Source organism: Hyperoodon ampullatus, assembly GCF_949752795.1.
Source record: "Hyperoodon ampullatus genome assembly, chromosome: 8".
In the NCBI taxonomy this organism is placed as follows: Eukaryota; Metazoa; Chordata; class Mammalia; order Artiodactyla; family Ziphiidae; genus Hyperoodon; species Hyperoodon ampullatus.
In genome coordinates, this window is record NC_136921.1 from 33,733,281 (window position 1) to 33,759,213 (window position 25,933).

Sequence of the window (25,933 nt, forward strand, 5' to 3'; positions counted from 1 at the left end):
CTAAAATATGTAAAGAACACTTACAACCCAATAACTAAAAGACAACCCAATTTAAAAATAGGCAAAGGATCTGCATAAAGATTTCTCCAAAAAAGACATATAAATGGCCAACAAATACATAAAAAGATGTTCAGCATCATTAGTCATTAGGGAAATGCAAATTAAAATCACAAGATACCACCTCTAACATTCTAGGATGGTATCATAAATTTAAAAAAAAACAGAGAATATAGAAGTTGGGGTAGATTTGGAGAAATTAGAACTTTCATACATTGCTGAGGGAATGTAAAATGGTACAGTCATTATGAAAAGTTTCACAATTCCTCAAAAGGTTAAACACAGAATTAACACATGATCAGCAAATCCACTCCTAGTTTTTTTTTATACCCAAAATAAATGAAAACATAAGTTGATACAAAAATGTGTACATGAATATTCAAGGCAGTATTATTCATAATAGCCAAAAAAAATAGAAACTACATAAATGTCCATCAACTGCTGAATGGATAAACAAAAACTGTATATCCATATAATGGAATATTATTCAGCCATAAAAACAAATAGATGGAAACATTAAACTGAATGAAAAAAGCCAGACATAAAAAACAACATATTGAATGAAATACATGAAATGTTCAAAATAGGCAAATCCATAGAGAAAGAAAGCCAATTTAGTGGTTGCTAGAGGATGTGAGGAGAGGAAATTGGGACTGACTGTTGAAAGGTATAAGATCTCCTTTAGGGGTGATGGAAATGTTCTTGGACTAGATAGTGGTGATGTTGCACAACTTTGTGAATATACTAAAAAACCACTGAACTGTGCACTTTGAAACAGTCAATTTTACATTAAGTGAATCTCAATTTTCAAAAAATAATCTCAATTTTTTAAAAAGTAGTCAAAAATGAAGACAAAATAAAAATCTCCACAGATAACAAAAGACTAAGAGAATTTGTGGCTTATAGACCTTCCTTACAAGGAATACTAAAGGAAGTCCTTCAGGCTTAAAAGGAAATAGCACCAGATGGTAATCTGAATGTACACCAAGAAATGAAGTGTATAAGTAGGTAAATATGCAGGGAAATATAAAGGAAAGCATAATTACATAGTTTTTTCTTCTCTTAACTGATTTAAAGACAAGTGCATAAAACAGTAACTGCATTAAACTGTACTGTTGGGCTGAAAACATATACAGGTTTAATATGTATGGTAACAAAGGAGAGATGAGAAAATGAATGTTTTATATTTGTTTAGGGGAAGTTTTTAAACTACAAATTCAAATTTTTAAAATATATCTAAGGTTATTTTTTCCTGGGAGAGGTTTGATAATTTATATCTTTCAAGGAATTTGTCCATTTCATTTAAATTGTCAAATCTATTGGCATAAAGTTGCCATTTCCTTTTTTTTTTTTTTAATGTCAGGATTTTTTTTTTAATATTTATTTATTTGTTTAGGCTGCGCTTGGTCTTAGTTGCCGCACACGGAATCTTCACTGAGGCATGCAGGATCTTTAGTTGTGGCATGCGGGATCTTTTAGTTGCAGAATGCAGACTTAGTTGTGGCATGTGGACTCATAAGTTGCGGCATGCAAACTCTTATAGTTGCGGCATGTGTGTGGGATCTAGTTCCCCGACCAGGGATCAAATCCAGGCACCATGCATTGGGAGTGCAGAGTCTTACCCACTGGACCATCAGGGAAGTCCCTATCATTTCCTTTTAATTATTTTAATGTATTTCTTTTCAATCATTTTAGTATTTGTAATGTTATCTCCTCTTTCATTCCTGATACTGGTAATTTATGTTGTCTTTATTTCCTAACCAATCTGGCTGGAGGTTTATTGTTTGGTTACCTGATTTTTAATAACCAACTTTTGTTTTCTTTGATCTTTCTGTTTTTTGGTTTTATCTTTCATGGACTTCTGCTTTTATCTTTATAATTTCTTCCTTTTGTTTAAAAATTTTTATTTCGCACTGTACTTTCCAGATAAATACCTCAGCTGTATCCCATAAATTTGATACATTTTCATTATTATTCAGCTCAAAATATTTTCTAGTTTCAAGGTCCAGCTCCAAATTAACCCAGTCCTAAGAAGCCTTCTTCAATAGTTTCAGTTAACACTAGTAGACTCCTAACAGCTGATATATAGTATCAATTGTTGGATTCTGGGAATGCATAGCATTAGAATTTCAAGCAAATATTTTCCACAATTTTACAATCCCATTTCTCAGAGTAAAATAATTTTAAATTCTTTCAAGTACTTATACATACATCTTTACTCTGGCTGTTATTTCCTCTTCAGGAAGATCTAATTTATCCTCCTCCATATCACTAACTTTTACTTGTTTCACTACTTCCAAAAGCAGTGAATCACTGGAAGGCTGTGAGTGCTGGATACCTGTTTAAACATAAAATGTTTGTTAAACACAAAGCAGGAAAATCATATCACAGTCCTTCTGTAATTTCTGACTGTTAATTATATGAATAATGTGTATTATAAGTAAGGTAGGTACTTGAAAATTTCTAAGATAAGCGACTTACTACAGAGAATGATGGTATTATTTATGTTTCAGAAACAGGCCAAGTAATCGCTTTAATCATATTTACTTCTAAAGCATACTACTAAGTAAGTTAAAGAATTATTCTCGCTACATTAATTCAATGGAATTATTTTTACTGTGCATTTGTACTACAGAAATATTAAGAAAGAATGTGACAAATTATTTTTAACTGCAAGATAATACAAAGACCAAAAGCGGAAGTGTTCCTTTCTGGAGTGCATGGAATTTAATAGCTAATTCTGATACATATATATGCAACGAACATATAAATGTCACGAACTATGCATTAATGTAAGAAGGCAGAGCTAGCGTAATGGAAAAAAGATGGGCTGTGAAATGGTAGACCTGAATTCAAATTCTATTCTGCGATTTATTAACCATATGACCCCTCTGAATCTATGTTTTTGCAACTGTGAAATGGAGATACATCACACCACACATAAAATAAATAAATGGTAGCTATTCTTATTGCACATTCACCTCTCAATTTTCTGGTGGCATAAGAATAGTAATAAAAATATATGCATAATGTGTAGGTAGGACTGGAAAAAATTTATATGTTTAACTATGAATAAAGACATTTCATGTGTATAATAAAAATAATTCATGCTAAATAACAAAACACTGTAAAGATGACAAAACCTCCCTTAATTTCTCAAATGGTATCCTTGCTCTGACATACAAAATGAATTAACCTAATGTACAGCTGCGTTTCTCTTTTATAAATCTGCTTTGATCACATACAAGTCTAGATAATCTGATACAAATAGAAAAATACTGATGAAAATACTTATAAACAAATATATGGAATAGGTAAAACATTCTGCAGTTAATTCTGAAGTAAACTTCAAGGAACTTTAAAGAGTTTTAAAGACTGAGGCCACTGGTTTTATATTATTACCAATTTCACTTACTTTCATTCATTCATTCATTCATTCATTCAGCCATGCTGTGCGGCTTGTGGAATCTTAGTTCCCTGACCAGGGATCGAACCCAGGCCCTCAGCAATAAAAGCGTGGAGTCCTAACCACTGGACTGCCAGGGAATTCCCCCAATTTCACTTTGAAATGTATGATTTTTTTCTTCTGTACAATTTTATTATCATCATTATACTTAGGATAATTTTGAAAACTAGGTAAAGAAAGGAACAGAGATGGAAAAAGAGAAAGGACACTGGTTTTCCTGGACTTAAAACAACTGAGACCAAGAAGAAGAAACATAAAATTATACCTGTATACATGTGTAAGAGGGTTGAAGAAGGAGGGAAAGGGACAGGGAATTTCCTGGAGTGGGATTTATTGGCAAAAATGAAGAAAAAATGGAGAACACTCTTCCTTAAATATTACTAAATTGAAGTCATTCACCAAAAGATGTTTTCTGCGTGGTAAGGATAAAATTTTAAGAGGTAGAGAAAGTATAATAGTCTCAGGACATATACTGGGAGGACAAGCTATACACACTGACCGTTCCTGTATAAGACACTCTTTGTACCATGGACAAGGCCATTATTTTACATTAAGGGAAATCACTTACTGCGTCTGATTTATTTCAGAATATAAGACTCTAAATGGCAGGTATCATAGCTCTCAATTTTATGGCATTTACTGTACTGGCCAATATATTAAGGCAATTTTAAAAAGTAAGATTAAAAAACTGGTACTCGGGGCTTCCCTGGTGGCGCAGTGGTTGAGAGTCCGCCTGCCGATGCAGGGGACACGGGTTCGTGCCCCGATCCCGGAAGATCCCACATGCCGCGGAGCGGCTGGGCCCGCGAGCCATGGCCGCGGAGCCTGTGTGTCCGGAGCCTGTGCTCCGCAACGGGAGAGGCCACAGCAGTGAGAGGCCCGCGTACAGCAAAAAAAAAAAAAAAAAAAAAAAAAAAAAAAAAAAAAAAAAAAAACTGGTACTCGTTTCATCTATAACTTAGTCACTAAACATAAGGTGCACAGATGCCCAGTCAGATGGCTATAAAGGAAGGGCTTCATAAGAACTTTAGAAACTCTTTAAAATCTGTTTTGATATACTGCAAGGCTATGCATTTTTAAGCACTTTTTTCTAGAAAAAAGGCATTGGCCCATCTAGATACTAAATGTCTGGAGTTCTATAAGAACAGGTCATAGAAGAAAGGCCTAAAGAGCTGCTAAGAATTCTAAATATTGATATATTTAACATTAAACTCAGTTTTGGTAAGCAAAAGGCTAAGGTTAAAGGACCATGTTTTACTATACCATAATGGAGATAGAGATGATACATTTCACATCAACTACAGTATAATTTTATAAGTTTAAATTACGTTTTTCTTTGAAAAACTGCAATCAATTGAAATAGGAAGTCACTTTAGATTTAGGCCAAAGGCAACATATACAACCACTTAAATATCAATTATAAAATGTCACCCTTCTCTCATGAGTAATTTTGAAACAATGAAAACAATAACCAATCCCCACCAACACCCTCATTATCTTCAATAAATAATTAAACAGCCATTGAAACTCACCTAGATTATCTCTCAAAGCACTAGCTTCATCATGGGTTTTGAAGTTATAATTTGGCACCAATTTAAGTCTCATGCGGGAATAATTTTCTACGTTAGCTAGTTTCCAGTGAAGTGGATTTTGCTTCCTATGAATATTCATAAGTAAACAAATAAAACTATTTCGCTTAAAATTACAAAGACTGGTTGATTGAAATAGAGTAAGTATCAGGTACTTTACATTTTTTTGGCACCATTTTATAAAAACATTTACATTCCTTATCTCATTTGACCCAAACAACCCCGAGAAAAAAAACCAATGTTATTATGCATATCAACAGTTTATACCTGAGGAATCTAAGACAAGCTAAATTATTTGCCTAAGATGCCATGTGATTTACAGGTATAGGAATAAGATTTGAACATAAATCTTCAGACTTACAGCTTGATATATTTTACTCTTTCACTGTTACAAGGAAGTTCTTAACTAGCTATTTAGGAGTTTATTCCAAATACAGTTTTCAAAATAAAATAATAATTTTACTACAAATAAAGATAATATAATTGCAAATGGATCAAAGATCTAAATATAAGAGTTAAAGCTCTTAGAGGAAACAATAGGAGTAAGTCTTCATGACCCTGGATTTGGGAATGGTTTCTTAGGTAAGACATCAATAGCATAAGCAACAAAAGAAAGAAACAGATAAACTGGACTTCAAAATTCAAAGCTTTTGTGCATCAAAGGCCACTATGGAGAAAGTGAAAAGACAACCTACATATTTATAGACAATATATCTGATAAGGGTCTATTATTGAAAAAAAAAAAACTCTTACAGTTCAACCACAAGAAGTCAAACAATCCAATTTAAAAATGGGCAAAAGACTTGAATAGACATTTCTTTAAAGAAGATATACAAATGGCCAACAAGTACCTGAAAAGATACTCAATGTCATCAGTCATTAGGGAATTGCAATGAAATCATAAGATACCACTGCACACCCACTAGGAAGACCATAATTAAAAAAACAAAAAGACAAGTCTTGGTAAGGTTGTGGAGAAACTGAAACCCTCAAACAAACATTGCTGATAGGAATGTAAAATGATGCAGCTGCTGTTAAAAACTGTTTGGCAATTCCTCAGTAAGTTAAACACAGAATTACCATATGACCCAGTAATTCTTCCAGTATATAACCAAGAGAATTAGAAACAGGTGTTGAAACAAACACTTGTCCACAGATGTTTACAGCAATACTATTAACAACAGCCACAAGGAATACAACCCGATGTCCATCATCCATTCCACACAATAGAATATTATTCAGCCATAAAAAGGAAAGAAAGTAATAATACATGCTACAACATAGTGAAAACACTAAGCTAAATGAAAGAAGCTGGGTACAAAAGGCCACATACTGAATGACTTCATTTATATGAAATATCCAGAATAGGCAAATCCATAGAGACAGAGAGCAGATTGGTGGTTACCAGGGGTCAGGGGAAGGGATAATAGCTAGTGACTGCTTAATGGGTCCAGGGTTTCTTTTTCAGGTGATGAAAATGTTCTGAAGCTGGACAGTGGTGATTATTACACAACATGAGGAATGTACTTAATGCCACTAAATTGTACATTTTAAAACGGTTAAAATAGCAAATTTTATATTAAGTGTATTTTACCACAATAAAAAAGGGCTGTTAAAAAATGTGTGTGTGTGTGTGTGTATAAAATATAATTCAGCAAAACAGAAGTGACTTAGGATCAAATAAAGAAACTGTAAAGTATTCAAATACACATCGTCACTAACCCTAGCTCAAAGAGGTGGTATCAGGAAGACAGAAGTAAATGGAATCAAAACAAATTCTATGTCACAGGGTAAGAGTAAAGGAAATAACTCCATGGTGAAAAACATATACACACAAAGCTCTACACATACCGAACTTATAATCCATAAAAGGCAAGCAAAATAATTAAAAGTAATCTTTTAAAAATTGAACATTTAAAAAATTGGATTGGAGAGGTCACTGATTCATAAAGTTCTAGATCAGAGTTCTAAAGAAAAAAGGGTATTTAGTGAATGAGAGACACATACCTTTCAGCCCAAGGTCCCCTTTCACATGTAAGATAGAGCTTTATTGCCTTCCAGTGTCTCAGAGTGGCTAACTGTGGACTGCTAAGTTGTTTAAGCATATTATTATACCTCAAGTTCTCTTGGCGTGCTTTTCGATTAAATGGCTCCACAAAAAACTCCTGAAAGAAACAGCAATAAATAATAGCACTGAATCATATATTTAGAGGTATATTTAAATTTTAATGCCATAATTTTAAACATATGACCCAATAAAATCAAGCAATGAAAGAAAGAAGCTGGTAACCAACAGGATTTTCTTATTCCATTAGAATCATTTCTTTAATATAATTCTAGCTATAATCTACTTGTATTTTTTAAAACTTAAGAAAATAACTAACCAACAATAAACATGTGAAGAACTTCAAAAATGTAAAGTCTCAACACAGGATTTTAAATCTGAGAATTATTAACCTTATACCATCAAGTAAAATGATTTTCTTTTGAGATCTTTTGATTTATAAGGCATCTGGAATGTGACTCAAGTTTAAATAAAGTAAAAGGAAGAGTAACCACATTCTACTCTACTGTTGATGGCCTGAAAGGCGATGCCAAAGACAAAAGAAATCTATAGGGGCAAATCCCTCACAATGAAAAACTCCATCACTTAAGAGTGCTACTCTCTGAACAGCATCCTAGCTAGCAAATGAATTCACATACCTATTCCAGTTTTCAGGATAAAATAGATTCTGATAATAAGTTCTTCCAAGACATAACTCTAAGCCCTGAAATTAAAATTTTAAAGTTTTCAAAAAGACAAGAGGTAAGCCTGGCTTATCTCACTCACACTGGCATTCATTTATTAGGAAATATTAGGAACTAAAATAGTATTTAACTTGTTTCAAACAAATAACACTGAATCACATTAAAATGAACAGTTAAAGACATGGATTTAAAAGACACCTTTTAGGGACTTCCCTGGTGGTGCAGTGGTTAAGAATCCACCTGCCAATGCAGGGGACACGGGTTTGGCCCCTGGTCCAGGAAGATCCCACATGCCACAGAGTGATTAAGTCTGTGAGCCACAACTACCGAGCCTGCACTCTGGAGCCCGTGCACCACAACTACGGAAGCCTGCGCACCCTACAAGCCCTGCCGCAACTACTGAGCCCACGTGCTGCAACTACTGAGCCCACATGCTGCAACTACTGAAGCCCGTGCACCTAGATTCCATGCTCCACAACAAGAGAAGCCACTGCAGTGAGAAGCTCAGGTACCACAACGAAGAGTAGCCCCCGCTAGCAGCAACTAGAGAAAGCCCACACACAGTTATGAAGACCCAACACAGCCAAAAAAAAAAAAAGACATCTTTTAAAGAGGCAGTACAGCAGTGTGTGGCTATAAGCTTTGGAACTAGACCTGGGTACAAATCTTAGGTACTTAATTCTCTGAAGCTCAGTACCATCACCTGTGAGATGGGGCTGACAGTAATTGTCATCATAAAGATTAAGATTTAATGTGCTTAATATAATGCCAGAAAAGTAGCAAGCTCTCAATAAATTATAGTTATTATTATAATTGTTACTGTAATTACTACTATATTTGTAGGAAATCAATGATTTGGGAGATAGTGTTATCGAATATTTAAAACAGACCATTGCTGAGACAACTGAAGAAGTCATGAGAGCTCCATGATAATTAAACATCAATTTCACAGTTTTGAAGTTCAAGCACATAAGGATATTCTTTTGTTTTTTTTTTGGTTGTGTTGGGTCTTCGTTTGTTGCATGCGGGCTTTCTCTAGTTGTGGCGAGCGGGGGCTACTCTTCGTTGCGGTGGCTTCTCTTGTTGTGAAGCATGGGCTCTAGGTGCATGGGCTTCAGTAGTTGTGGCACGTGGGCTCAGCAGTTGTGGCTCGCGGGCTCTAGAATGCAAGCTTGGTATTTGTGGCGCATGGGCTTAGTTGGTGCATGGCATGTGGGATCTTCCCGGACCAGGGATCGAACTCATGTCCCCTGCATTGGCAGGCGGATTCTTAACCACTGCGCCACCAGGGAAGTCCTCATAAGGATATTCTTTTTTTTTTTTTTTTAAGGAAAGAAGCAAAACTGCCTTTATTCTGAGAAAACGTGATCACCAATGATTAAAATCCAACAGCATCTACGAAAGAGCTACTAGAATAAGTGAGTTTAGAAAGGCTGCAGGAGGGGGCTTCCCTGGTGGCGCAGTGGTTGAGAGTCTGCCTGATGATGCAGGGGACACGGGTTCGTGCCCCGGTCCGGATCCCACATGCCGTGGAGCGGATGGGCCCGTGAGCCATGGCCGCTGAGCCTGTGCTCCGCAATGGGAGAGGCCACAACAGTGAGAGGCCTGCGTACCGCAAAAAAAAAAAAAAAAAAAAAAAGAAAGAAAGGCTGCAGGGTACAACATCTTTTACAGGAAGCTAACTCCTCCTAAGTGAAGGCCTAAATGACTGTCCTAGCAGTTTTTCTTCACTGATCTGAGACAAGGCCAGTAAGCCACAAAGCTCCTATTTGAGTGTTTCTTGGTTGTTTGCTCTTGTCATACAAACTCAGTTTTTAAAAAAATTTTACTGAGGAGACCCAGTAGTGACTGGGATGTGGGAAACCAGCATTCTGGTGGGAGGGTACATTTTCTGTACAGTTTGGAGAGCAATTTCACTGCAGATTGAGAGCTTTAAATATTTAACCAATTCTACCTCTTGTAGTCTATCTTAAGAAAACAATCATTCAGGCAAAGCTCTATATACAAGCATTCCACTGAATCATTACCTATAATATGGCAAAAATTGAAAATAATTTAAACATTAAATAATGTATTTTTATGTATCCATTCAATAATGCTTTTGAAGAATTTTTAGAAAAAGGTTCATGTTAGATGAAAAATATCAGGAAAAATGCTAAACTTGCAAAATATTATTACTGTTATATATTTACTACATAATACAACCATAAAACTCAGAAAATATTCCAAAATGTGGACAGTAGTTAATACTGAATGACAGGACCTATCCTCTTCCATTTCTTAAACTGTCTTCAATTACGTTGTACTACTTGCATATCTGAATCAGAGAACCTCCCCTACAATCTAAGGACAAAGGCAAGAATATTTAAAGGTGCTATAGTTGAAAATAAAGTCAGACATGGCATCGTAGCTCAGTTTTATTTTCAGTAGTTAAGAAACATTTAAGCACCAAACAAAGCAAGTGAACCCTCAGCACCCAAGGGCCAGTAGAGGCAAAAGATGAGGCCCCCATAGTAAAGTGTCAACTACTGCAGGAATCACTGCCCTAGGAGGGATGCACTGTCTAGGAAGGGACACAAGTTTAGAGCTTAACCCCTTTCCCTGGCCCTGACTTAGTGGGCAACAGGAGGCCCAAGGCACTGCATGGTCCATATAACCAGAGAAAGCTGGTCAAGAAAGTTGATGATGGAAATTTGGAGAAGGCGGGAATACAGCTCTCCAGCGGACCGCCAGGACGCTGCCACTATGAGCTCCTTCCCAATCGCCCCTTGGTGTGGTTCGGCACCTGGGGCCAGGGACCCACGGGCAGTCTCCGCCTCCTAGGTGGATGGGAAAGGCACGCTTAGGGCCAATACGTGTGGCCGGCTTCCCAGCCCTTTGGCCGTGGATGTGGGGTGTCCGCCCGGCCCCGCAGAGTGCTGTGCCGGCACGACACGCAGAGCTCCGTCGTTTGCAGTGGCGGCAGAATCCACGCTGCAGGGGCTGCCCGGCCACCCCTGCCACCCCAGCTGCCCAGGACTTCAGTGCCACCCACCATCCTGCCTGCGTCCCCCATAAGGATATTCTCAAATCAGGTTTACCTAGAAAAGCTAAGGGTGAAGTTAAACAGAAAATGCTGGTTGGTATAGTAGTTGGTAGAACATCTTTGAGGGCAATATAACAGTAATTATTATCATAATTGCTCCATACCGGTAATTCCACTTATTCTAGGGAAGTCATTCTGGATAAGCATAAAAATATGACTACAGAGACGATCAATACTATTTATAATAAAGAAGAAACTGGTAAATTAGGTCTAAAACCGGGAAATTAGTTTAAATCTTCTAATACATAATATAATGGAATATTAGACAATCATATAATGGCATGGAAAAATGTTCAGAGTACATTTTAAGAAAGTAGTACCAAATGAAACTACCATTTTGGTTAAACCAAATATATACATAAAAATATAGGAAGGATAATATACCAAAATATTAGTAGTGGTGGATTACAAATGTTTCTTTTTATACCTAAGTTATGGAATAAACATGTGTTTTCATTTGGTCTTCTCTAATTTGTTTCATCTGTGTTCTGTACTTTTTAGCATACAGATTCTATACACATTTTGTTAGATTGATATCTAAGTACCTCATTCTTTTTAGACCTATTGTAAATAGTATTTTTTTAATTGCAGTTTCCAACTGCTCGTTGCTAGTATATAGAAATATGATTAAATTTTGTGTATTGATACTGTGTCCTGCAATGTTGCTAAATTCATTAATTATAGGAGATTTCTGATAGATTCCTTAGGATTTTCTACACAGATAATTATGTGATCTGCAAACAGTTTTATTTCTTCCTTCCCAATATAAATGTCTTTTTTTTCTTTTTCTATTCTTATTGCATTTGCTATGTCTTATAGTACAATAGTGACTAAGAAGAGTGAAAGTGAACATTCCACCCTAGTCTCTATTTTATGGGGAAAGCACTCAGTTTTTCACATTAAATATGAAGCTAGCTGTATGATTTTTGTAGAGATTTAGGTATTCCCTTCTAATCCTAGTTTGCTAAAAACTTTGATCATAAATGTATGTTGAATTTTCTCAAATGCTTTTTCTGCATCTACTGATATGATCATGTACTTTTTCTTGATAAGTCTATTAATGTGACTGATTATTAACTGATCATCAAATGTTGAACCAGCCTTGCATTCCCAACAGACACTCTACCTGGTTGTGATGTATTTTTTTTTTATACATTGCTAGATTTGGTTTGCACCTATGTCCCCAAGGGATACTGGTCTTTAGTTTTCTTGCACTGTTTTTGTATGGTTTCATTATGAGGGTAATATTGCCTCATATAATGAGTTGGGAAGTTATGCCACTTTTCAATTTTCTGAAGAGAGTGTGAGGAATTGGTGTAATTTCTCCATTAAACATTTGGTAAAATCTGCCACTGAAACCATCTGGGCCTAGAGTTTTCCCTTTTGGAAGGTATTTAACTATAAATTCAATTTCTTTAACAGAGAACTATCCAGGTTATCTACTTATTATTGAATTAGTTTGGGAAATTTGTAGTTGTCAAGAAATTGATCCATTTCATCTAAATCATCTTATTTATGTGCACAGATTAGCCTGTAGTAGTCCCTTATTATCATGTTGATGTCTGTGAAGTCAGTGGTGATTCATTTCTGGTATGAGTGATTTTTCACCTTTTTTCCCTCAATTTGGCTAGAAGTTTATCAATTTTATTGATATCTTAAGTAGATTTTGGTTTCATTGATTTTCTCCATTGTTTTTCCTCTTTCAATTCCATTGATTTCTGCTCTTTAATAATTTCTTATTTAAAAACTAATGTAGGGAATTCCCTGGCGGTCCAGTGGTTAGGACTTGGCGCTTTCACTGTGGTGGCTCAGGTTCAATCCCTGGTCAGGGAACTAAGATCCCACAAGCCGCCTGGCACGGCCAAAAAAAAGAAACACCCCAAAAAAACCAAACTAATGTAATTTAGTTTACTTTTTCAAGTTCCTTAGGGTAGAATGAAAGGTCTCAAATTAATAAGTACTTTGTGTTATAAATTTCCCTCTAAGCACTGATATATACTCAGCCTCCGTAAAGATAGCTACTATCAGCTTGATAGACTTTTTACATAACCACTATGTATAGAACATTTTGATATTAATTTTTAAGTTGTTACTTATCTGCTTGTCTTCCAATTCTCAAATAATTTTCAGACAAACAATAAGAAATACTGTTCGGACTGAAGTGCCCTGGAGCCCGAGGGGAGGGCGGCCTCACTAAGGCTGCTGGCTCTGGAGGGGCCCCACCAGCCGAAGCCGCGACAGTCCTTGGGACCGCGGGCCAGAGTGAGTACAACTTGGAGGAGCTTAAAGATGGCGGAAGAGTAAGATGCGGAATCATCTTCCTCCCCACAAATACATCAGAAATACATCTACATGTGGAACAACTACAGAACACCTACTGAACGCTGGCAGAAGACCTCAGACCTCCCAAAAGGCAAGAAACTCCCCACGTACCTGGGTAGGGTAAAAGAAAAAACAAAAAAACAGAGACAAAAGAATAGGGACGGGACCTGCACCAGTGGGAGGGAGCTATGAAGGAGGAAAGGTTTCCACACACTAGGAAGCCCCTTCGCGGGCAGAGACTGCGGGTGGCAGAGGGGGGAAGCTTCGGAGCCACGGAGGAGAGCGCAGCCACAGGGGTGCGGAGGGCAAAGCGGAGATTCCCGCACAGAGGATCGGTGCCGACCAGCACTCACCAGCCCGAGAGGTTTGTCTGCTCACCCACCGGGGCGGGCTGGGGCTGGAAGCTGAGGCTCGGGCTTCGGAGTCAATATCCCAGGGAGAGGACTGGTGCTGGCTGCGTGAACACAGCCTGAAGGGGGCTAGTGCGCCACGGTTAGACGGGAGGGAGTCCGGGAAAAAGTCTGGACCTGCCGAAGAGACAAGAGACTTTTTCTTGCCTCTTTATTTCCTGGTGCGCGAGGAGAGGGGATTAAGAGCGCCACTGAAAGGAGCTCCAGAGACGGGCGAGAGCCGCGGCTATCAGCGCGGACCCCAGACACAGTCATGGGACGCTAAGGATGCTGCTGCCGCCACCAAGAAGCCTGTGTGCGAGCACAGGTTACTATCCACACCTCTCCTCCCGGGAGGCTGTGCAGCCCACCACTGCCAGGGTCCCGTGATCCAGGGACAACTTCCCCGAGAGAACGCACGGCACGCCTCAGGCTGGTGCAACGTCCCACCGGCCTCTGCCGCCACAGGCTCGCCCCGCATCCGTACCCCTCCCTACCCCCAGCCTGAGTGAGCCAGAGACCCCGAATCAGCTGCTCCTTTAACCCCGTCCTGTCTGAGAGAAGAACAGATGCCCTCGGGCGACCTACACACAGAGCGGGGCCAAATCCAAAGCTGAACCCTGGGAGCTGTGCAAACAAAGAAGAGAAAGGGAAATTTCTCCCAGCAGCCTCAGGAGCAGCAGATTAAATCTCCACAATCAACTTGATGTACCCTGCATCTGTGGAATACCTGAATAGACAACGAATCATTTCAAACTGAGGAGGTGGATTTTGGGAGCAATGGTATATATATTTTTCCAACTTTTTCTCTTTTTGTGAGTGTGTATGTGTATGCGTCTGTGTGTGATTTTTGTCTGTATAGCTTTGCTTTTACCATTTGTCCTAGGGGTCTGTCTGTCGGGTTTTCTTTTTTTTTATTATTACTTAAAAATTTTTTCTTTCTTAATTATTTTTTATTTTAATAACTTTATTTTATTTTACGTTATTTTATTTTATCTTCTGTCTTTCCTTCTTTTTTTTCTCCCTTTTATTCTTAGCCGTGTAGAGGACAGGCTCTTGGTGCTCCAGCCAGGCGTCAGGGCTGTGCCTCTGAGGTGGGAGAGCCAACTTCAGGACACTGGTCCACAAGAGACCTCCCAGCTCCACGTAATATCAAATGGCAAAAATCTCCCAGAGATCTCATGTCAATGCCAAGACCCAGCTCCACTCAAAGACCAGCAAGCTACAGTGCTGGACACCCTATGCCAAACAACTAGCAAGACAGGAACACAACCCCGTCCATTACCAGGGAGGCTGCCTAAAATCATAATAAGACCACAGACACCTCAAAACACACCAGGAGACGTGGACCTCCCCACCAGAAAGACAAGATCCAGCCTCATCCACCAGAACACAGGAACTAGGCTCCTCCACCAGGAAGCCTACACAACCCACTGAACCACCCCTAGCCACTGGGGACACACACCAAAAACAACGGAAACTACAAACCTGCAGCCTGTGTAAAGGAGACCCCAAGCACAGTAAGCTAAGCAAAATGAAAAGACAGAGAAACACACAGCAGATGAAGGAGCAAGGCAAAAACCGACCAGACCTAACAAATGAAGAGGAAATAGGCAGTCTACCTGAAAAAGAATTCAGAATAATGATACTAAAGATGATCCAAAATCTTGGAAATAGAATGGAGAAAATGCAAGAAACGTTTAACAAGGACTTAGAAGAACTAAAGAGCAAACAAACAGTGATGAACAACACAGTAAGTGAAATTAAAAATTCTCTAGAAGAAATCAATAGCAGAATAACTGAGGCAGAAGAACGGATAAATGACCTGGAAGATAAAATAGTGGAAATAACTACTGCAGAGAAGAATAAAGAAAAAAGAATGAAAAGAATTGAGGACAGTCTCAGAGACGTCTGGGACAACATTAAACGCACCAACATTCGAATTATAGGGATCCCAGAAGAAGAAGAGAAAAAGAAAGGGACTGAGAAAATATTTGAAGAGATTATAGTTGAAAACTTCCCTAATATGGGAAAGGAAATAGCTAATCAAGTCTAGGAAGCACAGCGAGTCCCATACAGGATAAATCCAAAGAGAAACATGCCAAGACACATATTAACCAAACTATCAAAAATTAAATACAAAGAAAAAATATTAAAAGCAGCAAGGGAAAAACAACAAATAACACACAAGGGAATCCCCATAAGGTTAACAGCTGATCTTTCAGCAGGAACTCTGCAAGCCTGAAGGGAGTGGCAGGACAGATTTAAATTGATGAAAGAGAAAAACCTACAACCAAGATTACTCTACCCACCAAGGATCTCATTCAGATTTGACAGAGAAATTAAAAGCTTTACAGACAAGCAAAAGCTAAGAGAATTCAGCACCACCAAACCAGCTTTACAACAAATGCTAAAGGAACTTCTCTAGGCAGGAAACACAAGAGAAGGAAAAGACCTACAATAATAAACCCAAAACAATTAAGAAAATGGTAATAGGAACATACATATAGATAATTACCTTACATGTAAATGGATTCAGTGCTCCAACCAAAAGACATAGACTGGATGAATGGATACAAAAACAAGACCCGTATATATGCTGTCTACAAGAGACCCGCTTCAGACCTAGGGACACATACACACTGAAAGTGAGGGAACGGAAAAAGATGTTCCACGCAAATGGAAATCAAAAGAAAGCAGGAGTAGCAATTCTCATATCAGACAAAATAGACTTTAAAACAAAGACTAGTACAAGAGACAAAGAAGGACACTATGTAATGATCAAGGGATAAATCCAAGAAGAAGATATAACAATTGTAAATATTTATGCACCCAACATAGGAGTACCTCAATACATAAGGCAAATACTAACAGCCATAAAAGGGGACATCAACAATAACGCAATCATACTAGGGGACTTCAACATCCCACTTTCACCAAGGGACAGATCATCCAAAAGGAGAATAAATAAGGAAACACAAGCTTTAAATGATACATTAAACAAGATGGACTTAATTGATATTTATAGGACATTCCCTCCAGAAACAACAGAATACACATTCTTCTCAAATGCTCATGGAACATTCTCCAGGACAGACCATATCTTGGGTCACAAATCAAGCCTTGGTAAATTTCAGAAAATTGAAATCCTATCAATTATCTTTTCCAACCACAACGCTATGAGACTAGATATCAATTACAGGAAGAAATCTGTAAGAAATACAAACACATGGAGGCTAAACCACACACTGCTTAATAACCAAGAGATCACTGAAGAAAACAAAGAGGAAATCAAAAAATACCTAGAAACAAATGACAGTGAAAACACAACGACCCAAAATCTATGGGATGCAGCAAAGCAGTTCTAAGAGAGAAGTTTATAGCTATACAAGCCTACCTTAAGAAACAAGAAACATCTCAAATAAACAACCTAACCTTACACCTAAAGCAATGAGAGAAAGAAGAACAAAAAAGCCCCAAAGTTAGCAGAAGGAAACAAATCATAAAGATCACATCAGAAATAAATAAAAAGGAATGAAGGAAACGATAGCAAAGATCAATAAAACTAAAAGCTGGTTCGTTGAGAAGATAAACAAAATTGATAAACCATTAGCCAGACTCATCAAGAAAAAAAGGGAGAAGACTCAAAACATTAGAATTAGAAATGAAAAAGAGGAAGTAACAACTGACACTTCAGAAATACAAAGGATCATGAAAGATTATCAGAAGCAACTATATGCCAATAGAATGGAAAAACTGGAAGAAATGGACAAATTCTTAGAAATGCACACCTTCTGAGACTGAACCAGGAATAGAAGATATAAACAGACCAATCACAAGCACTGAAATTGAAACTGTGAATAAAAAATCTTCCAACAAACAAAAGCCCAGGACCAGATGGCTTCACAGGCGAATTCTATCAAATATTTAGAGAAGAGCTAACACCTATCCTTCTCAAACTCATCCAAAACATAGCAGAGGGGGCTTCCCTGGTGGCGCAGTGATTGAGAGTCTGCCTGCCAATGCAGGGGACACGGGTTCGTGCCCCGGTCCGGGAAGATCCCACATGCTGCGGAGCAGCTAGGCCCGTGAGCCATGGCCGCTAAGCCTGCGCGTCTGGAGCCTGTGCTCGGCAAAAGCAGAGGCCACAACAGTGAGAGGCCTGCGTACTGCAAAAAAAATAAAATAAAAACATAGCAGAGGGAGGAACATTCCCAAACTCATTCTACGGGGCCACCATCACTCTGATACCAAAACCAGACAAGGATTTCCAAAAAAAGAAAACTACAGGCCAATATCACTGATGAACATAGGTGCAAAAATCCTCAACAAAATACTAGCAAACAGAATCCAACAGCACATTAAAAGGGTCATACATTATGATCAAATGGGGTTTACCCCAGGAATGCAAGGATTCTTCAATATATGCAAATCAATCAACGTGATACACCATATTAACAAATTGAAGGAGAAACATCTTATGATCATCTCAAAAGATGCAGAGAAAGCTTTTGACAAAATTCAACACCCATTTATGATAAAAAACCCTCCAGAATGTAGGCATAGAGGGAACTTTCCTCAACATAATAAAGCCCATATATGAGAAACCCACAGCCAACATCGTCCTCAATGGTGAAAACCTGAAACCATTTCCACTAACATCAGGAACAAGACAAGGTTGCCCACTCTCACCACTATTATTCAACATAGTTTTGGAAGTTTTAGCCACAGCAATCAGAGAAGAAAAAGAAATAATAGGAATCCAAATTGGAAAAGAAAAAGTAAAGCTGTCACTGTTGCAGGTGACATGATACTGTACATAGAGAATCCTAAAGATGCTACCAGAAAACTACTAGAGCTAATCAATGAATCTGGTAGAGTAGCAGGATACAAAATTAATGCACAGAAATCTCTTGCACTCCTATACACTAATGATGAAAAATCTGAAAGTGAAATTAAGAGAACACTCCCGTTTACCACTGCAACAAAAAGAATAAAATATCTAGGAATAAACCTACCTAAGGAGACAAAAGACCTGTATGCAGAAAACTATAAGACACTGATGAAAGAAATTAAAGATGATACAAATAGATGGAGAGATATACCATGTTCCTGGATTGGAAGAATCAACATTGTGAAAATGACTCTACTACCCAAAGCAATCTACAGATTCAATGCAATCCCTATCAAACTACCAATGGCATTTTTCACAGAACTAGAACAGAAAATTTCAGTTTGTATGGAAACACAAAAGACCCTGAATAGCCAAAGCAATCTTGAGAAAGAAAAACAGAGCTGGAGGAATCATGCTCCCTGACTTCAGACTATACTACAAAGCTACAGTAATCAAGACAGTACGGTACTGGCACAAAAACAGAAATATAGATCAATGGAACAGGATAGAAAGCCCAGAGATAAACCCACGCACATATGGTCACCTTATTTTTGATAAAGGAGAGAGGAATGTACAGTGGAGAAAAGATAGCCTCTTCAATAAGTGGTGCTGGGAAAACTGGACAGCTACATGTAAAAGAATGAAATTAGAACACTCCCTAACACCATACACAAAAATAAGCTCAAAATGGATTCAAGACCTAAATGTAAGGCCAGACACCATCAAACTCGTAGAGGAAAACAAAGGCAGAACACTCTATGACATAAATCACAGCAAGATCCTTTTTGACCCACCTCCTAGAGAAATGGAAATAAAAACAAAAATAAACAAATGGGACCTAATGAAACTTAAAAGCTTTTGCACAGCAAAGGAAACCATACACAAGATGAAAAGACAGCCCTCAGAATGGGAGAAAATATTTTCAAATGAAGCAACTGACAAAGGATTAATCTCCAAAACATACAAGCAACTCATGCAGCTCAATATCAAAAAAACAAACAACCCAATCCAAAAATGGGCAGAAGACCTAAATAGACCATTTATCCAAAGAAGATATACAGATTGCCAACAAACACATGAAAGAATGCTCAACATCACTAATCATTAGAGAAATGCAAATCAAAACTACAATGAGGTATCATCTCACACCAGTCAGAATGGCCATCATCAAAAAGTCTACAAACAATAAATGCTGGAGCGTGTGTGGAGAAAAGGGAACCCTCTTGCACTGTTGGTGGGAATGTAAATTGATACAGCCACTATGGATAACAGTATGGAAGGTCCTTAAAAAACTAAAAATAGAACTACCATACGACTCAGCAATCCCACTACTGGCCATATACCCTGAGAAAACCATAATTCAAAAAGAGTCATGTACCAAAATGTTCATTGCAGCTCTATTTACAATTGCAGGTCATGGAAGCAACCTAAGTGTCCATCAACAGATGAATGGATAAAGAAGGTGTGGCACATATATACAATGGAATATTACTAAGCCATAAAAAGGAACGAAACTGAGTTATCTGTAGTGAGGTGAATGGACCTAGAGACTGTCATACAGAGTGAAGTAAGTCAGAAAGAGAAAAACAGATACCGTATGCTAACACATATATATGGAATCTGAAAAAAAAAGAAAAAAATTAAATGGTCAGAAGAACCTAGGGGCAAGACGGGAATAAAGATGCAGACTTACTACAGAATGGACTTGAGGACACGGGGAGGGGGAAGGGTAAGCTGGGACAAAGTGAGAGAGTGGCATGGACATATATACACTACCAAACGTAAAATAGATAGCTAGTGGGAAGCAGCTGCATAGCACAGGGAGATCAGCTCGGTGACCACCTAGAGGGGTGGGATGGGGAGGGTGGGAGGGAGGGAGATGCAAGAAGGAAGAGATATGGGAACATATGTATATGTATAATTGATTCACTTTGTTATAAAGCGGAAACTGACACACCATTGTAAAGCAATTATACTCTAATAAAGATGTTAAAAAATAAAAATAAATAAATAAAATAAAAAACAGAAAAGAAATACTGTTCGTTTTCAAAGTTCAGTCTTGTTATTACTCTCATTTGAACATTAAATGCTTGAAATCAACATAAAAAACTAGTATTAAAAACATTTAATAATTTTTACCTGAAACTTGAGCTTGCTCTCTCCCCCTTCCCGGTCTCGTTTATGCATATTCACCATTAAGGCTTCGTAACAATCCTTCCAATAAAGTGCCATGCTCTCATGACCATCATAAAATGCATGGGTTTCATACTGCTTCATATAAGGTACAATCTTATAAAAAATATACATACGCAAAATTTAATGCATGCCTCTATAAAAATGATGATTTAGTAGAAAAACCCCACTCAACAAAGATGAAACTTACATATTTTTCAATGTAAACTTGCCATTCATTTGAACTGCAATATTCTTGAAAATCTTCGAAAAATGAAGAGCTTCCATTGGTAAAAGGTAAAGAAGGCAGATGCAAGTTCATGAAGAGAAGCTCATAAATTTTGGAAACCAGGGTACGGACAAGCGGAATCAGAAATGAGTATATTTCAGTCTGTTCCTTGATTGATTGACTTAGAACATGTTCCAGCTTCCCTAAAATGTAACATGCTTCATCCTGATTTTCAATCACCTTGGTCTGAAGAAGGGTGTTTAGCTTAGCTGATGCCACTGCACAAACCTGGAGTAAAACAGTAAAATAAAGCAGATATTTAGTGATAACAAAGTTCTTTGGCTCCTCTTGAAGTTGCTTTTTAAAATAAATTATAAAAGTAACCCATGTTTAATTTGGAATATACAGCAAAGTTAAGAGGTTGATAATTAATCACCCCAACATCCACTCTACTTCTTCAGAGAGTTTGCAAGAATTCGGGGATGATTCCATCTCTAGTTCTAAAAGATATAAACCAAACAGAATATCCAACCCCTTGCCACAGTGACTGGTTCAGGTAACTCATCTTTCAGTCAACTCATGTCACTCTCTTTGTCACATGGATTCATTCAGGGATAACTTTACCATGCAAAGACACAACTTTTATACAATAACTGTAAAGAACTGTGAAAGGGCTTGGATTTTATCAATACCTCATCTCCAAGGTGACAAGTTAGCCTACCACTGTTTCACAGATGCTGGCAGAAGAATGAGACTCCTGGATCAGAGACGAAGATCTACAGCATTAGCAGTAGCCAGAATATCAGCACTTGCCCTGTTCCCCGAAATGTAATTCCATGGAGAGAAATGAAAAGAACTAAATGATGCCTGCACACCCAATGGTTGCATTATAGGAGAGGAACCCCAAGCAAAGTGAACACAAGTCTTTTAAATTGGGTAGTAAGTGTACCTGAATGTTGCCTTGGAAGGAGACATTATCTTTATTATACTGGACAGTAAACAAACCTGCTTTTGCTCTGGAGGGAGACATCATCTCTATCTTCCCAAGCTGTTCACTATACATGCATCCTCAAAAAGACAGTTCATCACAAAGGCATCCAGTGTCTGTATTCACAAGAGATCCATGAAGAACTGTCTACCAACAATGACTCTAGGAAGAAGCACTCTCTTTCTCTGGATATGAACAAGGAAGTACGTAGCCTTAATTGCTGCTGGCAGTGATTTTGTGACAATAAGGGCAGCCAGCTTAAGACAAGCTGACATGATGGAGAGCAATGCTGTGAGAACAGCAAACAAATGGAACTAGAGCCTTGACTGAATCATGCCTTAAACTCATCTTAGCTATGGAATTTTCAACTATATAAATCTTCTTAACTAAGTCAGCTTGCATTGATATTTCTGTTACTTGGAATCAAAAGCATTCTTATAGATAAAGGACAGTGAACAGGCAACTGAGTAAAGTTCCCAAGGAAAATACATATCTAGGGCACAAACCCAGGCAAAGGAATATGCTATATTACCCTTAAGCTCTGGCCTTAAACTCCATCCTAGAAAGGTAAATTGGTCACGAAGGGGCCTCCCTTCATCTAGACTAGAGAAAGATGGAAGTCTTAAAACCAAAACAGGACAAATGATATCAAGTGTCTCCTTCTCCCCTAACCCTATAACCCAATTTTGGATCATATTACTTTCAAAATAAAGAAAAGCAAGAGAAAGAAAGGAAGTATTAAAAACTGACATCACTTCAAAAATATATGTGTGCCTATATATGGAATCTAAATGGACTTGAGGACAAGGGGAGGAGGAAGGGTAAGCTGGGACGAAATGAGAGAGTGGCATGCACTTATATACACTACTAAATGTAAAATAGATAGCTAGTGGGAAGCAGCCACATAGCACAGGGAGATCAGCTCCGTGCTTTGTGCCCACCTAGAGGGGTGGGATAGGGAGGGTGGGAGGGAGACGCAAGAGGGAGGAGATATGGGGATATATGTAAATGTATAGCTGATTCATTATGTTATAAAGCAGAAACTAACACACCACTGTAAAGCAATTATACTCCAATAAAGATGTTAAAAAAATATATATATGTGTACCAAAAGCTGATCTGAGCTGTATGAACATGTCTTTGACGGCCAAGGCAACAATAAGGGATCTCAGGCAGTCTTTCCATGCAAGACTTAAAGAAGCAAACAGCATTGGAGGAAACAACCTCTAAGATGGCTCAAAACTTTAACTTTTCTACTTTTAACTTAATCCTCTAATAGTGAAGCTTCTCTACCTTTCTCAGGTTTTCCCCAAATCCCTTCACTTTAGTCTTTGAATCTGACTAAAGCAGCTTAAACCCAATAGAGGCCAACAAATGTGAGACAAAAGGTCATAAAATCTCATTATCCAGGAAATACCAATGTTAGTATTCTGGGCTTTTTTGCTATATGTTTTTAAAAATACTATTCACATGAAAGGTTGAATATTCAGTGCTTTGCTTTTAACTTAGGATGACAGTATTAAATAACTATAAGTTTATATGTTTATTTAAAATTATAAAGACACTTTCAGTGAATACAATGATTTACTTACCACTGACTTAACTTTGGATAACTTTGGATACACACACACAACCCCCACACACATAGATATGATAGCCCTGCCCTCACATTATAAAGAGTACTACATTACGGTCACCTGAGAAATGACAAAAAAAACCAGGGCCCTAGTTCCCCTGCTTAATTACTGAGTGATGCCCCACACAAAGGCTTTTTTTTTTTTTTTTTTTTTTTGCGGTACACAGGCCTCTCACTGTTGTGGCCTCTCCCGTTGCAGAGCACAGGCTCCGGACGTGCAGGCTCAGCGGCCATGGCTCACGGGCCCAGCCGCTCCGCGGCATGTGGGATCTTCCCGGACCGGGGCACGAACCTGTGTCCCCTGCATCGGCAGGCAGACTCTCAACCACTGCGCCACCAGGGAAGCCCACAAAGGCATTTTTAAAAAGCTCCTCTAGATGATTTCATGTGTAGCTAGTGAAGAGAATCACTGGCTGAGCTAAGACAACTGAAGGAGCAGAAACCCAGACAATGCGGTGACCATATACTGCATCTAAATAAATCGACAACTTACTCAGTCCTGCTTTAAAGACAAGCTGGGAAATCCTGGCATTTATGTGAAATCTCCTAATACTTAAATGCTAGCAATTAAATAATAATGTATGGGCCAAACAAAACAAATTTGCTAGCCAGATTCTTTTTGCAGGCAACTCTATTTAAACCCCTACAAGGGAAGGGGTTCCTTCCCCAGCCTTTAACATGCACAACCTCAGGGAAATATGCTTTTATTCCTGAGAGAGTGAAATTAAACAAGTAGCTAGTGAGAAGTGTTATAGGTCACTAACTACTGGTTCATAGGATCAGTCTTACCTGTAGGTGCTGCACACTTTATTTATTTAATAAGTATTTATAGAGTCCTACTATGGTACAGGCACTGGATATTTAATTGTGAGCAGATTAAAACAGACATTTTACTTCTCCTTGGAAATCTCACCAAGGATAAAAACACTGAGGGTGATCATGAGTGGAAAAAAACAGAGTTCTAATATCTAAAAAAAGAACTACCTGGTATGCTGGCTGCAAGGGCTTTAACAGCCACCAGACTCATATTAATAAAAAAGCCAAAAAAGTTACCTTTGTTCTATTTCTAGATGGAGAAAAAAAGAAAACTACAATGAACATCTATGTGTACAAATACTGTTTGGTATTCTAGATTATTACCTCAGGATATAGTTTTAGAGTAGAATTACCAGACAAAGCATATAATAACTTTTTTTTAAAGTTCTAAGTTCATATAATTTTCAAACGGTATTTAAAAGCTGTACAATTCAAATTTTCATCATCCACATATCAGAATGTTTATTTTTTCTTTAGCTTTTCTGCTTTTTCCATGTTTTTTACAATGACCACGTGTTACCTTTATGATTAGGAAAAAAACCACTATCTTTAAAAAGTTAGTAACGTGGGGAAATGAGTTTAATATAATTGTAAGAAAAATAAAAAAGAACACAAAATTATCAAAATATATGATGGTTTTAATCATCTGAAAAAATATATACAGAGAAAAAAACATTAAAATATTGACAGTTGTTTTCTCTTAGGCTATAGGATGAAGGATGTTTTATCTATTTTTTGTCTTTATGTTTTTTGTGTACTTTCCACAATGAGTATGTTTTCTTTAATGACTGGAAAAGAATATCTGTTGAAAAATATGGTCTTTTTAAAATAGGGCAACCTTATGGTATTTTAACCTCCTCATGTTCTTATCAATATTATAGCAAGTTTATATTAGAAATGATTATCAAAAGAAAATAAAAAGGGCCAGATAAATAACCATGCAATAAATGTTATGACTAATCCAATGTAGGTAATCACAAGCATCCAATATAAATAGAAAGATGACAGACTAAAATCTGCATGGAACTTTCCCAACCTTTAAAATTTTTGAAAATAATAAATATTCTGTGGGTCCATCTTTTATTTATCTTTATAATAGAAACCTAGCACAATGCTAACACTTGGTAGGTATTCAGTAAGTGTTTAATAAAGGAAGAAAAATGAGATAAATGTAAAACTGAATTAGTGGATTATTAAGTACAGAAAAATATTTTGACAGAACACTTTAAAAAATAATTTTCCTAAAAATGCAAGCCCTAAACTTCACATGTATAAAAGTCTATGCAGGCTGTATAGCTCCTAGCTATACTAAATGTAGATGATGTGAGTAATGCCCTCTAATATAAACTATATATAAATCCTCTAAAAGGAAACCTTAAATTATACTGAATCATAAACATCAGGAAAAAAGAATCGATTAGCTGCCTCTCAAGCTTCTTTCTCATCTCACAAAATTGAAACTAGAGTTAAATCATGATATTTTTGAAGCTAATTAAAAAATTAGAACGCTGAAAACATAATTGCCATTCAGTTACTGCACAA

General features: G+C 37.6%; 1 protein-coding gene across 2 annotated transcripts in view; it reads right to left on the reverse strand.

Annotated features, from left to right (window-relative positions):
• The window catches only part of NBEAL1 (neurobeachin like 1), a gene marked incomplete at both ends in the record, with an annotated part of 180,874 nt that overhangs the window by 52,668 nt on the left and 102,273 nt on the right, over nt 1–25,933 (reverse strand). For both annotated transcript variants that reach the window (XM_079709952.1, XM_079709951.1), the window contains 5 exons: nt 2,269–2,395; nt 5,056–5,180; nt 7,120–7,277; nt 20,690–20,839; nt 20,934–21,239. In XM_079709952.1, the coding sequence (XP_079566078.1) occupies nt 2,269–2,395; nt 5,056–5,180; nt 7,120–7,277; nt 20,690–20,839; nt 20,934–21,239 (866 nt within the window). The remainder of the gene's footprint in view (nt 1–2,268; nt 2,396–5,055; nt 5,181–7,119; nt 7,278–20,689; nt 20,840–20,933; nt 21,240–25,933) is intronic.